Source organism: Nicotiana sylvestris, chromosome 8 (genome assembly GCF_000393655.2).
Source record: "Nicotiana sylvestris chromosome 8, ASM39365v2, whole genome shotgun sequence".
Taxonomy (NCBI): domain Eukaryota; kingdom Viridiplantae; phylum Streptophyta; class Magnoliopsida; order Solanales; family Solanaceae; genus Nicotiana; species Nicotiana sylvestris.
Genome location: NC_091064.1, coordinates 207278121 through 207295487, shown reverse-complemented (window position 1 = coordinate 207295487; position 17367 = coordinate 207278121). Strand labels below are relative to the sequence as shown.

Below are 17367 nucleotides of genomic sequence, written 5' to 3'. Positions count from 1 at the left end.
TTGAGAAGCACTTTTGAAAAAAATACACTTAGAAGCAGTTTTCTAAAGCTTGGCCAAACACTAATTGCTGCTCAGAAGTGCTTTTCAAACTAATTAGCCAAATACAAACTGTTTCTCACCAAAAGTACTTTTGAAAAAAAGCACTTCTCAAAATAAGCTGATTTTTGCAGCTTGGCCAAACGAGCTATTATTCCCAACTAAACTCTTTTGTCGGCGTTCTTTATATTATCATGGAAATCTTTTGCAATTTATTTTAATAATGAAAAGGTTCAAATTCTTTAATACAACAGAAATTAGGAGGGAGGAATGATTTGTTTCTCATAATTAACAGCAGCAAGTTTAACGAAACTGGGCTGTTACCCTTCTATTTCATGTACAGTAAAGTAAAATATTAGTAAACGTACATATGAATGATATTGTTACATTATTACCAAAACTTCCCTGTCAATAATATGCGTGAAAAGCAACGATCAACCCCATAATGACGAAATGAGTAGATATACACTACCATCTTGGTAAAGTTTGATACAAAATATACTTTGATGAAGACATGCACTAAACTTTTATCATACAAGCTAAGTTAAGAAGCAATAAATTAAAGATCATAGCATATCAAAATGACAGATTCCAAAAAGAAAAAAAAGATACCGAGAAAGAAAAAAATTCATAACCTATAAATTAACTTCATCTCTCATACGTAAGTTGGCACGTCGCATTCATGCAATAACCATAATATATTTCTATACTTTTTCTCTGTTGTTTCTGATTTTTCTGTTTGTCTGTTTGTACACTACTTCTTTAGCTAGCTTTGTGTATATATTTAACACCGTAGCTAGCCACCACATGTACCAGAGTAGCAGAGAAAAATTAACAAAATTAAACATCAGTAGAAATGGAAGGAAGAAACTTCCTTAGATATCTTTTCTTTCTCATGAGCATAATCTTGCTCTTATTTTTCACTTTTTTAAATTTACCATCTCCTCTTTCTCACACAACTGAGTTGTTGGACTGCACCACTTACTCCCCATGGTGCAGTTCAAGAAAACCTTTTTTTCTCCGAAATTCCAATAAAGACAAAAAACACTACGCCGATTTCCCAAATCACCCTTTAGACCCGTTAACCATACAAGAAATTCAAAAGGTGAAAAAAATTATTAACTCCCTCGATGATTTTAAAGTAAAGGGTAGTTATGTACTTCACTCTGTGGTACTTGAAGAGCCAGAGAAAGAGGTGGTGTTGAATTGGAGAAAAGGCCAACGGCTTCCGTCGAGGAAGGCGTCGGTCGTTGCACGTGCACACGGTGATGTGCACGTGCTCACCGTGGATATTGAGGCGGATCGTGTGACCCACCGTGAAATGGATCATCTTTCGGGTTACCCGATCTTGACTATCGAGGATATGATCACGGCGACTGCTGCCCCGCTTGGTAACTCTGATTTTAACCGTACGATTATTCAGCGTGGAGTTGATTTGGGTGATCTTGCTTGTTTGCCTATCTCCACTGGTTGGTATGGTGAGTGTCAATTTTCTTATATTACAAGTTTGATGGTGAAATTCTTACTATATATCGTTACAATTTAGGTGTGTTTGTTTTTGGTTTGAGCATGACATGATAAAGTTTTTGTCTTATTGTATTCAATAAATTGGCAAAACGGAGATGAACTTGTATTTAATGAATTAAACATTGTTTAAAATGAAAGTAGAGGTGAACCTATTATATTTTTAAAATTATAAATTCAGTCTTATTTTTTGTTATAGTTATTGTAAATTTTTATACATAGTAAATTTATACTACACATGAAAAGTGATGAACTCAGATGAACTCGATGTTACAAAGTTGTATCTGGCTGATATACCTTTTTTTTAATTATAATAAACTTGGAGAAGTTTAGTATATGGAAAGTTTTCATTTTGGTGAAAGTGTTTCCGATTTTTAAACAACTAGTTTTAGAGTACGCGCTTTGCGCGTGTAGTTATATCAATGAGTATATAATTTTAAAAAATTACGTAAATATTATTAAATAATATATTTGAATTATTGAATAAAAATTAAAAAAATAATTTATTTATTTTTAATTTGGGATTCGAGCCTTTACAATGATATAGAAAATAGAGATACTTTTTTAAACTCCTTCTTACTCGAATAACATCTTTTTCTCTTCATCGATGTTTTCACATAATATTTAAAAATTATATTTAATTATTAGAAAAATAGTTAATTAAGTACATACATCTTAATTTAATAGTAAGAATATATAGTGTCCTCCCCTTAGAATTATAAGTTCAAACATATTTCATATAAAAATTGTCGTAAACAAATATAAGCAAAGGATAATGTAATACTGTTATTTCTCCCCAAACAATTTTTATGTTAAGACAATGTAATATTGTTATTTCTCCCAAACAATATAAGTAAATGATAATAGATCTTTGTGGTCTGGGCCTTACCTGGACCCCGCACATATAGTGCACCGAGCTTTCTTTAATATTTATTTTAAAGTCCTAAATATTAGGACTTCCTACATAATTTAACACAAGAAATATTTTATAACCAAATTAGTTGATTTCAAAGTAATGTATTACGATAATAACTAAATTACGATTTTGTCTAATGTGAATTTTAATTTTAAATGATAAAAAAAGCGAACAATATTTCATTAAGGGTCTTCGTGTATTTAATATAGATAGATAGAACAATATGTAAGTTATTATGTATTCTAGAAATTAATCAATTTAGTAGTGTACTTGATTAATCTTCTCTTCTTCTTTTTTTAACGTTTTAATTTAAAATCCTACAAATGATATGGAGATTAGACGTGGTAAAAAGAGAGTATTGTTTTTCCTTTTGAAACAAAAGTCTTTATTGTATTAAAATCACGTCTTCCTATTGCAAATAAAATTGTAATACAATCTAATAAGGAAAGATTAACAAATTAATTCTAGTTGATTTTAAAGTTCTAACTTTAGGAAAATTAGCATAAATGGTAATTGAATGTTTATTCCTAAATATTAGGAAGGCAACTGAAATTACAATTTTATCTAGTGTAAAGTCGATTTTTTAAGGGTAAAACAGTCGAACGACATTTCGCTATGGGCCTTCGTGCTTTTAATATAGTATAGATAAAAAAAAATTAAAACAATACAAACATCTTTTTGGCGAAATGACGAGAGGTAAAAATTATTCTCACTGATGTGTACATGCACTAAATTATACCATCATAGTTAAGTAATAGATCAAGCTAATAAATAATGTGTATTAGTAATTAATTTCGGTTTGATGGTGACCTATGTGAAGATACTTATATAATTGTTGAGTTGTACAATGATCAGATTTTGGATAAGTTTTTTCCATTATCAGTTGTCTCCCTTTTTGTTTTGTGACATCAGACATTAGATACTTTTCTGCGTACTGCAATATTTAATATGTCCTTGGTACCTCGGTATGTAATATATATAAGCAGTGGAGCCAAATTTTAAATGATGTCAAAATATAAAGAAATAAACTCACCAAAGTATCAATATATAGTATATATATATTTATTTATTTTTAAAATTACCTATCTACACACTATAAATTTCCAAATTTCCGACGAAGGGTATCGGTTGACGCCCTTAGGCGCATGTGGCTCCGCCACTGAATATAAGTATATTAAATATACTCATTATTACTTATTGTCTGGTTAATGATGAGACACATACTTAGCGGTTTTAATATATACAATTGTCCATTGTTAATTAATTTTGCTTTATTTTAATTTTCAGGAAAAGTTGAGGAGAAAAGAAGAGTAATTAAAGTTCAGTGCTATACAATGAAGGACACAATTAATTTCTACATGAGACCCATTGAAGGACTAACAGTACTACTCGATTTAGACACCAAACAAGTTATACAAATTTTAGACGAGGGAAAGAACATACCAATACCAAAGGCCGCCGACACAGACTATCGTTTCTCTACTCAAAAAAATACACAAAAACTAAACTTACTCAAGCCAATATCTATCGAACAACCAAACGGTCCAAGTTTCACTATAGAGGATAACCATATAGTGAAATGGGCAAACTGGGAATTTCACCTTAAACCCGACCCGAGAGCCGGTGTGATTATATCCCGGGTCATGGTCCAGGATCCGGATACGGGGAAAATGAGAAATGTGATGTACAAAGGATTTACATCGGAGCTTTTTGTACCGTATATGGATCCTTCGGATGCATGGTATTTTAAGACGTATATGGATGCTGGAGAATACGGGTTCGGGTTACAAGCTATGCCACTTGACCCGTTAAATGATTGCCCACGTAATGCATATTATATGGATGGTGTGTTTGTGGCAGCTGATGGAACGCCATATGTTCGTTCGAATATGATTTGTGTGTTTGAAAGCTATGCTGGTGATATTGGATGGCGACACGCTGAATCTCCTATCACTGGTTTGCCTGTAAGTGATATAATATTTTTAGGCTAATTTCAATTAGCGGCGGAGCTAAAATTTTTACTAAGGGGTATCAAAATATAAAAAAAATAAGGAAAATTAACATATATAGTATATATACATAAAAATAATTTTTTGACCTAGCTAAACAATGTAATTTTCCGATAAAGGAGTATGAATTGACACCCCAAAACACAAGGTGTTAGAGTAGTTAATGTTTGATAGGAGTATTTGAGAAGAAGTTGTTTTGTCCCTTATTAGAAGTTATGTATTCAGCAGAATTTAGTAATTTTGAATTAAATCTTGTATTTGTATTAAAAATTCTTTAATATCTATAAATAGTTTATTTTAAATCAATAAGCAAAAAGAGAAGTTATGGGGGAGGGGTATCAACAATAGAAGTTATGTATTCGGCAGAGTTAGTAATTTTGACTTAAATTTTATATTTGTATTAAAAAAAATTTAATATGTATAAATAGTTTATTTTAAATCCAATAAGTAAAAAATTTATAATTTAAAACTAATAAACTTAAAATCTTGAATTCTATATCCCGAAGGGGTGGGGACACAAATTAGCTTGATCTTGTGCCATTTTGTAACTTCATGACAAGTACCATTCATTTGATCAATCGTCTTCACATTTAGCGGTTCAGCTAGAACTACTTAAATTTGTCTATACATTATTTGTCAACACTCAACACTGGTCACTGAACAAGTGTTCTTTCACATTTGTTTTTTTAAATTAAGTTATGTTTGACGTTTTCTGATTGTTATTTTCCGTTTGCATGAGACTTTGGACAGATTCGAGAAGTGAGGCCAAAGGTGACGTTAATGGTGAGAATGGCAGCGTCAGTAGCAAACTATGATTACATTGTGGATTGGGAGTTTCAAACGGATGGACTTATCCGAGTTAAGGTTAGCACATAATCTTAGAATAATATACTTACAATTTATATATAATATGTGTATAATCGATGAATATTCTATGTATACTGATAAAATAAGTAAATAATAGTAAGTCTGCCGACTACTTGTGTAAAATCTTATACTCACTCTACATGTCAATTAAACAAAATTAAAATCCTTTCATTTACCGTCCAAAACTCTATCAAGTAACAAGCATAAACTAGATTATCAAAATTTAAAGGTATTCAACTAAATTATTCTTATTGTTTCAAAATGAATAATTAATAATTCTAGGCCTTCTTTAGTTGCAAAGGCGGAATAAAAAATAAAAAATAAAAACTCTCTTCTTGGTTTCTGGAAGTGATAGATACTTTGGGCCATTTTTTTAAAGCTAAAATGACAGATAAAAGGACCTGAAGGAATAATATTTACTTGATCTGCATCTATCTAATTAAGCATTTTATTTTTTTAATTTGTTTTTTCAATAATATTATAAACATCTCCTAATATTTGATACTAAAGTAGTTTTCTGTATATATGTTACTCCCATTGTTATCTTTGTATACCTAATTTAAACAGAAAATAGATTTAATCTTTTATTTTTCAAAAGTAAAGTTAGAATCCGACAAAGAGTTAATGCAGGAAAACCAACCGGTAGAGTATTATTGGTAGCAAACTACTCCCTCCGGTCCAAAATAAGTGATTTTTTGGCATTTTTCTTGTGGTCCAAAATAAGTGATTTTTCCATATTTCAAAAATGAATTAATTATTTTTTTTCTATATTGTCCTTAGAGTAAATAGTGTTGGAATATGTGTTAGGAGTATTTATGTGAGATAATAAAGGTTAATATGGTCAATTCTATTACTAATTAATGGTAAAAGGTGATTTTCTTAATCTGTGTGAAAACATCCAAAAAATCACTTATTTTGGACCGGAGGGAGTAGCAAATAGCAATCACATCAATTTAGTTATAAATCGAAAATAACGAATCTATGTATATTGTATTAAAAGGAGGGAGTATGCATTGTGGTTAAGCTAAGTGACAAACTAAAATGAAGCCACTTGACAATTTTAGGACAACATTAATAATTAGAAATTATAAATAGAAACATAATTAATGGAAGTAGTTTAATGAATCTTATACATAATCTAAATAAATCTTAGATAAATCTAATCTTTATATCAATATCTATATTTATATTTATATGTATTTTTGTATCTATATCTATATTTATATCTATATATTGATCCACTCATAGATATTCTTCTATATTAGCTAGAAATATGGAGGTAAAAATTAATTAAAAACTATAATAGAAAAAAATAAAAAATATATAAAGACGTAAATTGAGATAACTTATAACTATTTATACTTTGGAGTAAGTTAAATAATATTTTTATAGCAGAAATATTTTATTACTACAACATTTAGATATAATGTGTTCAAACAATTAAGAAAATATTTTTCTATGATTAATATTTGAATCGAGTGCAGTTAGTTTAAGTTTGAAAGTATAACATAATTTTTTGAAAATACGGTCCAATTAAGCAAATAGAATGATAAAAATTATTTGAATTTGAGATGAGAAAGTTTTTTTATTTTTATCTATATTATATTAGAATGAGTGTGGTATAAATAGATATTAAATTCAAACAAACTAATAAAAATTCACATGACAATGTAATAATATTAGGTATTGAATAATATAAAATCAAAAATAAAGAATAAATAGAGAAAAATAAAAAATCATATTTTGTATCATAGAGAAAAAGGGTAAAACTTATTGAAATTTGAGATGAGAAAGTTTTTAATATTATGATAAGAAAAGTCATAATATACGTCAACTTAACTCAAGTCTAATAGATAAAATCAAAAATTAAAAATATTGAACAATAAAAATAAATTAGAGATAATGTAAGGACATTTATAAATCATAAGTTTAGAAAATAAAATAAAGTAAATATTCAATTATTAAAAAAATTTCCTTAATTTAAATAATTTAAAATTTTTGAGCAATAGTTTTTTAAAAAAATGAATATTTATTTTATAATTAAAAAATTATATATTTATCTATACTTTATTAAAGAAAAGTAGTTGATAATGATATTAAATAAAGTTACAAGTTAAGAAAAAGCCACATAAAACGTAATAAGACTATATATTAGATTAAAAAAATAGCAAAATTATGTTAAATTATTAAAAATTTACTATTAGAAATGAAAGAAAAAGACTATTTGAATTTGAGATTAGAAAGCTCTTAAAACTATGATGAAAATGCACAAATTATGGATAATACCACGAAATTGAAGTTTTATTTATGAAAAATAAAATAAAAAATAAAAATAAAATTTTAAAAATACAAAATAAATTTCTAATAGAGGTAATTTTACTAATAAAAATTAAAAAATTAATTTGTATCTTAAAACGGAAAAATAATTATGTAAAGAAATAAAATGACAGTGAAATATTACTATAATGTTTAGATATAATATGTTCAAACAATTAAAAAAATATTTTTCTATGATTAATATCTAAATTGAATGTAGTTAGTTTAAGTTTGAAAGCATAGCATAATATTTTGAAAATGCGGTCCAATTTAGAAAATAGAATGATAAGAATTATTTGAATTTGAGATGAGATTTTTTTTTGTTTTTGAAAATATTACGTAAAGAAATAAAATAAGTAAAAATATTACTATAATATTTAGATATAATGTGTTCAAACAATTAAGAAAATAATTTTTTATGATTAAAATTTTTAAAAATACAAAACAAATTTCTAATATTTGTATTTTACTAATGAAAATTAAAAATTACATTTTATCTTATAGCTAAAAAGGAAAGAAAATTTAACTGCATCTTAATACAAAATTAATTATAAGATAACTGAATACATTTGGAACATGATAATCAAAAAACATATGTATTAATATTTTAGACTAATTAAAAATTAAAATTTAAAATAAAATATGATATTATTTTGGTTATAGGTAAAACATTAATATAAAAATTAATTAAAATTTATAGTAGGAAAGAGAATGTATAAAAAAATAGAGGTAGTGTGAGAATACTTATACTTTAATTAATATAAAAATAAAATAAAATAAAATAATTAAATTATATTTAAAAATATTACTGATAAATTTGTGATTAAAATATTCTGAATAAGAGGATATAAGCACAAAATTATAGCAAATTTCTAGGATAAAATATTTATATTTATTAAATACTATTAAAAGGATAATAAGCAAGACATTAATTAATTATTAAGCTAATAAAAAATTATATGATAGTATAAGAATATTAAATAATAAATAATATAATAACTATAAGAAAAGAATAAAAAGATAAAAGAATTTACGTAAAAATGATGTGATGAATAAGACATATTTGATTTTAAGATAAAACTAAAGTGATAGTAAGAATTTTGTTAAAATAATATTATCTAATGTGCTCAACCAAGACAGATCACAATATGACATGTTTAGTATTCTTTAATATTGATAGCGAAATGAAATGCAAGTACTAAAATCAAGGGGTTAGGTTGCTACAAATATAAACAAAAAATAGGTTGTCTACTACGAGATTTGAATAATAATTCCATATTCTGCTTCATAATTAAATTCTCATGTTATATAATTTTTATCTGAGTGGTTTATATTTTAAGGTTATTTGCACATAATTCAAACAACCTACATCGCAATTTGACATGATTTGTTCGCGCATCGCGCGGGTACTAATACTAGTATATTATAGTAAAAGGAGAGTAGTATGCATTGTGGTTAAGCCAAGTGACAAGCTAAAATGAAGCCGCCTGGAAATATTAGGACAACATTAATAATTAAAAATTATATATAGAAACATAATTAATGGAAGTAGTTTAATGAATCTTATACATAATCTACATAGATCTTAGACAAATCTAATCTATATATCTAATTTATATGTATATTTTTATCTATATCTATATCTATATTTATATTTATATATTGATCTACTCATAGATGTTTTTCTATATTAGCTAGAAATATGGAGGTGAAAACATAATTAAAAACTATAATAGAAAAAAATAAAAATATATAAAGACGTAAATTGAGATAACCTATAACTATTTATACTTTGGAGTAAGTTAAAATATAAAATAAAACTAAAATTTACTTAAGATATTAAGGATTTATTGAGTTTAAAAATTAAATAATTTCAAGCAGCAAAATAAGATCTTATATAAAGTATACAAATTATTTATAAGGTAAGAGAAAACTTAAATAATCAACAAAAGATATTTTAATAACAAGAATAATAAATTCATATTAATATTGATAAATCGTGCAAATGAATATTTTATACGTAAATATTACTACAACATTTAGATATAATGTGTTCGAACAATTAAGAAAATATTTTTCTATGATTATATTTGAATTAAGTTCATTTCGTTTAAATTTGAAAGCATAACATAATTTTTTGAAAATATGATCCAATTAAGAAAATAGAATGGTAAAAATTAGTTGAATTTGAGATGAGAATGTTTTTAAATTTTTATCTATATTATATTAGAATGAGTGTGGTAAAAATAGATATTAAATTCAAACAGACTAATAAAAATTCACATGACAATGTAATAATATTAGGTATTGAATAATATAAAATCAAAAATAAAGAATAAATAGAGAAAAAATAAAAATTCAGATTTTTTATCATAGGAAAAAGGGTAAAACTTATTTAAATTTGAGATGAGAAAGTTTTTTATATTATACTAAGAAAAGTCATAATATAAGTCCACATAACTCAAGTCTAATAGTTAAAATCAAAAACTAAAAAAATTGAACAATAAAAATAAATTAGAGATAATGTAAGGACATTTATAAATCATAAGTTTAGAAAATAAAATAAAATAAAATAAATATACAATACTTAAAAATATTATTAAATTTTAAATAATTTAAATTTTTCGAGCAATGTTTTTAAAACAAAATAAATATTTATTTCATAATTAAAAATATTATATATTTATCTTATATTATTAAAGAAAAGTAGTTGATAATGATATTAAATAAATTTACAAGTTAATGAAAAGCCACATAAAGTGTAATAAGACTATATATTAGATTAAAAAAATAGCAAATTATGTTAAATTATTAGAAATTTACTATTAAAAATTAAAAGAAAAGACTATTTGAATTTGAGATTAGAAAGTTCTTAAAACTATGATGTGAATGCTCAAATTATGGATAATACCACAAAATTGAAGTCTTACTTATGAAAAATAAAACAATAATAAAAAATAAAAATTTTAAATTACAAAATAAATTTCTAATATAGGTAATTTTATAAATATTAAATTTGTATCTTAAAACTAAAAAAGAAAGAATATTTATGTAAAGAAATAAAATGACAGTGAAAATATTATTACAACATTTAGATTTAATATGTTCAAACAATTAAGAAAGTATTTTTCTATGATTAATATCTTAATCGAGTGTGTTAGTTTGAGTTTGAATGCATAGCATAATTTTTTAAAAATGCGGTCCATTTTGGAAAATAGAATGGTAAGAATTATTTGAATTGGAGATGAGATTATTTTTTTGTTTTTTAAAATATTACGTAAAGAACTAAAATGACAGTAAAAATATTACTATAATATTTAGAAATAATGTGTTCAAACAATTAAGAATTTTTTTCTATGATTAAATAAAATTTTAAAAGTACAAAATAAATTTCTAATATTGGTAATCTTACTAATGAAAATTAAAAATTAAATTGTATCTTATAGCTAAAAAGGAAAGAAAACTTAATTGCATCTAATACATAATTAATTATAAGAGAACTCAGTACATTTGAAACATGATAATCAAATAACTTATGTATCAATATTTTAGACTAATTAAAAGTTACAATTTAAAATAAAATATGACATTATTTTGGCTCTAGGTAAAACATTAATATAAAAACTAATTAACATTTGTAGTAGGGAAGAGAATGTACATAAAAAAAATAGAGGTAGTGGGAGGATACTTATACTTTAAATTAATTTAAAAATAGATAAAATAAAATAATTAAATTATATTTAAAAATATTACTGATAAATTTAAATGATTAAAATATTATGAATAAGAGGATAAAAGCATAAAAATATACCAAATTTCTAGAATAAAATATTTATTTTTATTAAATACTATTAAAAGGATAAAAAGCAAGACATCAATTTAATTATAAGCTAATAAAAAAATTATATGATAGTATAATAATATTAAATATTAAATAATACAATAACTATAAGAAAAGAACAAAAATAAAGAATTTATGTAAAAGTAATGTGATGAATAAGATATATTTGACTTCCAGATAAAAATAAAGTGATAATAAGAATTTTATTAAGATAATATGATCTAATGTGCTCGAACAAGATAAATCACAATATGGCATGTTTAGTATTCTTTAATATCGACAACGGAACGAAATACAAGTACCAAAATCAAGGGGTTAGGTTGCTACAAATATATATTAAAAAAATTGGTTGTTCACTACGAGATTTGAACAATAATTTCATATCATGTTTCATAATTAAATTCTCACGTTATATAATTTTTATCTGAGAGGTTTATATTTTAAGGTTATTTGTACATGATTCAAACAACCTACATCGCAATTTGAAATGATTTGTTCGCGCATCGCCGAGTAGTGATACTAGTTATAATAAATTGGAAAGTACTTTTTGTGGTTTTGGTGATTAGTCACATCTCAGTATCAATTCCAAGTTGAATCATTAAGTCATCGAGATTCTTCTTTCCCCATTAAGATCCCTTTGATATTAATTTTGTTCTAACTCATAAATAGTACTAGTACTAGTGACTTATCATAAATTGCATAAGTAGTAATTTGTTTGGTGATTAGTCACATCTCAATATCAGTTCCAAGTTGAATCTCAAGATTCTTTTTCCCTCATTAAGATTCCTTTAATATTAATTCTAACGATTTTTCACATCTTGTTATACTTGTCATAGGTGGGACTAAGTGGAATATTGATGGTGAAAGGCTCTCCATATGTGAACATGAATCAAGTGAACCAAAATGAGTATCTCTATGGCACTCTCTTATCAGAAAACATAATTGGTGTAATCCATGATCATTACATAACTTTCCATCTTGATATGGATATCGATGGATCGAACAATTCTTTCGTGAAGGTAAATCTCCAGAAAGCAACAACTTCTCCAGGCGAATCGCCACGAAAAAGTTACTTAAAAGCTGTTAGAAATGTGGCTAAAACTGAAAAAGATGCACAAATTAAGCTCAAGTTATATGATCCTTCAGAATTTCATGTAATTAATCCTAACAAGAAGTCAAGAGTTGGAAATCCTGCTGGTTATAAAATTGTTCCTGGTGGTACTGCTGCTAGTTTGCTTGACCTTGATGATCCACCACAGAAGAGAGGTGCTTTTACTAATAACCAAATTTGGGTCACTCCTTATAATGAATCTGAACAATGGGCTGCTGGCTTGTTTGTTTACCAAAGTCAAGGAGATGATACTCTTGCTGTTTGGTCTAACAGGTAAAACACATTATTCCCTCTTATACATTGATAGTTCAGTAAAAAGCACAGTTCAATGCACAAAGTATTCAGCGTTTACGCAGGGTCCGAGCACTACTAAAAAAAATTAGAATTAGCTACGAACTTCGTCGATAATCTGTCACTAAATCGCTCGTAGCTAACAATTTTTTTTGATAATTTGTTGCTAATCTGTCACTAAGTAGGATTAGCGAAGATTTTGTTGTTTAGCTACAAAATTTACCCGTCGCTAATTCCAGTTTTCTTAGTAGTGGGGAATAGTTGCACCCCAAGGGGGTGTGATGTAGGTAACTTACTTTGATGCAAGCATCAATGGCCGATTACATATCTCGAACCCATGACCTATAGGTCACACGGAGACAACTTGATCGTTACTCCAAGGCTCCCCTTCAGATTGATAGTTCAGTCACCTAAAATATAATTACAGGTAATCGTCCATAAAAAATGAGACAATGACCTGAAAAATAAGGCATGTTACTTGCTACAACAGGCTAAAATACACTGGTAGTGTAAAAGCTCAGGAGTAAACACTATTTTAAAGGGCGACAAAATCCAAAGTCTGATTTGAGGTAAAAGGAAAATTATTTGAGGTGGAAATTCCATGACTGAACTTCTAACCTCGTCTCCAGACTCCTGAGTTAGAGTTGTAGCATAATATATAGTTGTAATTTCAAAGTGTATTGCTTAGGTGAAGTATTTGAAATTATGGGATAAAAGAAAAAATATAGTAAACAAATTGAAGGGAAAAAAAGGATCATAGCATCCTTAATATTGTGATCTTTCATGATGTGAACATCTATATAAATTGCAAAATAAGAACTTTCCACACACCCTTTTATTAGTTTTATTTGACTTTAGATAGAACTGTTTGAATTGGCTTGGAAATTTTAGAGTAATTAACACTCTTTCTTTGTATTTTGCAGAGACAGGCCAATTGAGAATAAAGACATAGTGCTGTGGTATACATTAGGTTTCCATCATATTCCATGTCAAGAGGACTTCCCAATTATGCCAACAGTATCATCAAGTTTTGAGATAAAGCCAGTGAATTTTTTTGAGAGCAACCCAATTCTGAGGATTCCACCTAATTCTCCAAATGACCTGCCAATTTGCAAAGCTGCTGCTTCTGCTTGATCATCAGTGTGTTCTTTCTCTTGTCAAGTGTGCATAATATGTATAAAAGAAGGCGATAGACTTGTATTTTAGTCTCAAAATTTCATGAATAAAAAGTGAACTAGTTAGTTAATTAGTTGCAATTTCATTTCTGATGTTATTATTGTAGGAAAATGTTGTGTTTGACTGGGAATTGAACACAAACAATGAAACTTTGAAAAATGGGATTGTTAACAAATAGTTGGCCAGCTTTACTGTTTACTTTTTTTATCCGGTACACATAGATTATACATTGATTATACACAACTATACATATATTATACATCGGCCGGCCAGATTTACTGTTTACTTTTCTAGCCGGTACACATATATTATATATTGATTATACACAGTTATATGCACATTATACATATATTATACATCAACCGGCTATTTTTAATTTAAGAGATTAGGTGGACATCTATTTGGGTTAGTTCTTCTTGAAAATTTAAGCTATATGAGACAATTTGTATATTCATATATAAATGGCCTAAATATTTAAAATTGCAATAGATACAGGCTAATTTCATATGATACTGTGGAGTCAAAGCATTTGCAACTTTGAACAAGTGAAGCAACAGATAGCCATGGTAAATTCCAGAATGGCTGTAATAAAATACTATGAAGTTATCATACTTTGATAACACGATTCTAACTATTATACATATTTTATTTCAAAATACTAGTGTACATTAGTGGTATCACATCTCTTATTTTACATTATTGTATTTGATCTTATAAATACAATAACCAGTGGGCAAAACGATGTGACGTCTAGCCCCTTCCTTCAGAGTCTATATTACATCTTCCTGATAATTTACTGATACAGTTCTAAATTTGGTAACCTGGGCGTAGGGATGGCGAAAAGCCGCTTGTTTTTCTTAATGACAATCCCATGTCCTTCTGAAAGATCAAGCTTTTCCCCCTCCTGGAGTTTCCAATCAAAGGAATGCAACAATGAGGCCAATACAAACATAAGCATTTTCTCAGCTAAAGGAAGGCCAGCACAAATTCTCCGCCCTGATCCAAATGGAAGGTACTTGAAATTATTGCCAGTATAGTTTAAATTTGTAGATTGACTCAAGAATCTTTCAGGCTGGAATTTAGTCGGATTTTCCCACACTTGAGGATCTCTATGAATTGCATAAACATTCAAGAATACTTTAGTTCCCTCAGGCATTGTGTATCCACCTACTGTTGCAGATTGGCTCGGGCGCTTAGGGAGAAGTAGTGGTAATGCAGGGTGTAGACGTAGCGTCTCCTTTAAAACTGCATCAAGATAGTGTAGTTTTGGCAAATGGGATTCTTCAACAATGTTATTCATGCCTATGACATGTTTCAATTCTTGTTGCACCTTTGCCATTATCTCTGGATTATTCAGAAGCTCGCTCATTACCCACTCGACCATAGTGATTGTAGTGTCAGTCCCACCTATCACAATGTCCTACAATGCAAAAACATATATGAAGTCAGGGGATAGAATTTGATGATGTTTGATTCAAATGGCATTCAATATTATTCAAGAATTGATTAGTCATCTTAGTTAATCCTCAACTGATTTCTGTTACAAGTTTAAGGCAGAACAAGACAGGCAATGCTATACAAAATATATATAGGGACTCTATAACTTACCACCAATATGGCCTTTATTTTCAGCAAGTCCACTGGTGTTCCTGTGTCTTTCTGCTCCATTAGCTCTAATAGGATCTGTATAAAATCCTTCTTCTCATTCCCCTGGATTTCACCCTTTCTTTTGTCCGAAAGCATCTTTATTCGTTCGTTTATGACAGGTTCCAATATACTTTCAACTGACTTCAAAAGAGCCTCCATCTGTTTCTTTATTCCTTGTAAATCAAACCTGGCAAGCATAGGGAAGAAATCAGATATGTTTGGCTCTCCAATCAGTTGAGGAATTTTTGTCACCAATTCCCTAAACTCTGCTCCAACAGTTCCATGCTTCTCCATCTCCTCAACAAAATTGCTGCCAAAGACCATACTAATGACTACATTAATTTCAGTTACAAAAGCCAATTTACCAATATCAACGGGGTTGCCAATCTTCGTATGCACGCTCCTGATTGCCTTTCTGATCTCATGTTTGCGATGACTATAACAAGCCTCAAGGTTCCTATTACTTAGCATCTCCCTCACAAAGAGTTTGCGTATGTCACGCCAGTAGGAGCCATAGGGAGAAAATACAATGTCTAGTCCACCATATGTGGCTGCCAATCCTGCTATTGGAGAGTCACGGTTGGCAAAAATAGAGTCTTGATCACAAACCACTTCTTTGGCTAAGGATGCTGAGTTCAACACAATGCATAGTCTACTTCCTAGCCAAAACTTGTATATTGGACCATACTGTTGAGACAATTCTGTAAGCTGGTTATGAAAATTGGAGCGGAGAAATGGTAAAAATCCCACGATTGGTAGACCACGAGGCCCTGGTAGCAACCTGGATTTTTCGTTCTGTGATATATTTGAGTACCATAGGATAGTCAGTGACAAAATTAAAATGGTGAGAGGTGCAAGACCAAGCTCGTTTAACAGTGCTAGAATCATGTTTACGGGGAATATTGTTCAAGCGGTTCTAATACCTCAAAATGAAGTAGTTTATAATCTTTATCTCTAAGCATGTGATATATATCCAGTTTTGGGTGAAGTCATGTTCTTGTTTTTGATGCAATAAAGACATATTTCCAGCTTGTGAGGCCAAAGGGTCTTTGATAGATATGGAAATCCAGGCGTAGCTAAGTGCTAAAAGAATTCTAGTACTTATGCTGCGGTCACGACAAGTTTTTATATGGACAAGTGTAAGGTCTAAAATAGAGGGAAAATGTATTGTTTCATTGATTGCCAAAGTCCCACATCGGTTGTGGGCAAAGTGTTTATGAAAATTTCACCTATAAAAGGAGGCCTAATGTTTAAGATTGAAACACACCTCATTTGCTTTAGTATCTTCTTAAGACATTTGTATCTTCTCTCTTTTAGTATTATTTCACTTGTATTTTTGGAGTGGAATAAAATATTGGTTGTGTCCGAGGAAGTAGGCAAAATTGGTCGAACCTCGTAAATTCTAGTGTTCTTTTTATTGTTGTTTTATTGTCTTATTTATTATTTGGTGGCTGCCATAATTTTTGGTATAGTAGTTGTGACTCATTCACACTATATACATTTGGCTTCCTCAACAATTGGTATCAGTGCCAAGGTACTGTTTAAGTATGCTCTGTGGTTGCAGCATAGTCTGATCTTCCACATCAGAAAAGATTTATCTTGGTAACTGTGTCAAGGTTCTGTCTTAGTATGC

At 28.3% G+C, this 17367-nt stretch overlaps 2 protein-coding genes across 2 annotated transcripts; one reads left to right on the top strand and one right to left on the bottom strand.

Annotated features, from left to right (window-relative positions):
* Window positions 1–840: 840 nt before the first annotated feature.
* LOC104210492 (amine oxidase [copper-containing] gamma 2-like) lies at window positions 841–14157 on the top strand. Its single transcript, XM_009759401.2, has 5 exons — window positions 841–1514; window positions 3764–4440; window positions 5236–5349; window positions 12346–12893; window positions 13835–14157. The coding sequence occupies exons 1-5, from the start codon at window positions 893–895 to the stop codon at window positions 14043–14045; spliced, it is 2172 nt and encodes a 723-aa protein (XP_009757703.1). The 5' UTR covers window positions 841–892; the 3' UTR covers window positions 14046–14157.
* A 494-nt stretch (window positions 14158–14651) lies between these two features.
* Window positions 14652–16819, bottom strand: LOC104210493 (labd-13Z-ene-9,15,16-triol synthase, chloroplastic-like). Its single transcript, XM_009759402.2, has 2 exons — window positions 15696–16819; window positions 14652–15507 (listed from the first exon to the last, which is right to left on the bottom strand). The coding sequence occupies exons 1-2, from the start codon at window positions 16620–16622 to the stop codon at window positions 14881–14883; spliced, it is 1554 nt and encodes a 517-aa protein (XP_009757704.1). The 5' UTR covers window positions 16623–16819; the 3' UTR covers window positions 14652–14880.
* Between the last annotated feature and the right edge of the window lie 548 nt (window positions 16820–17367).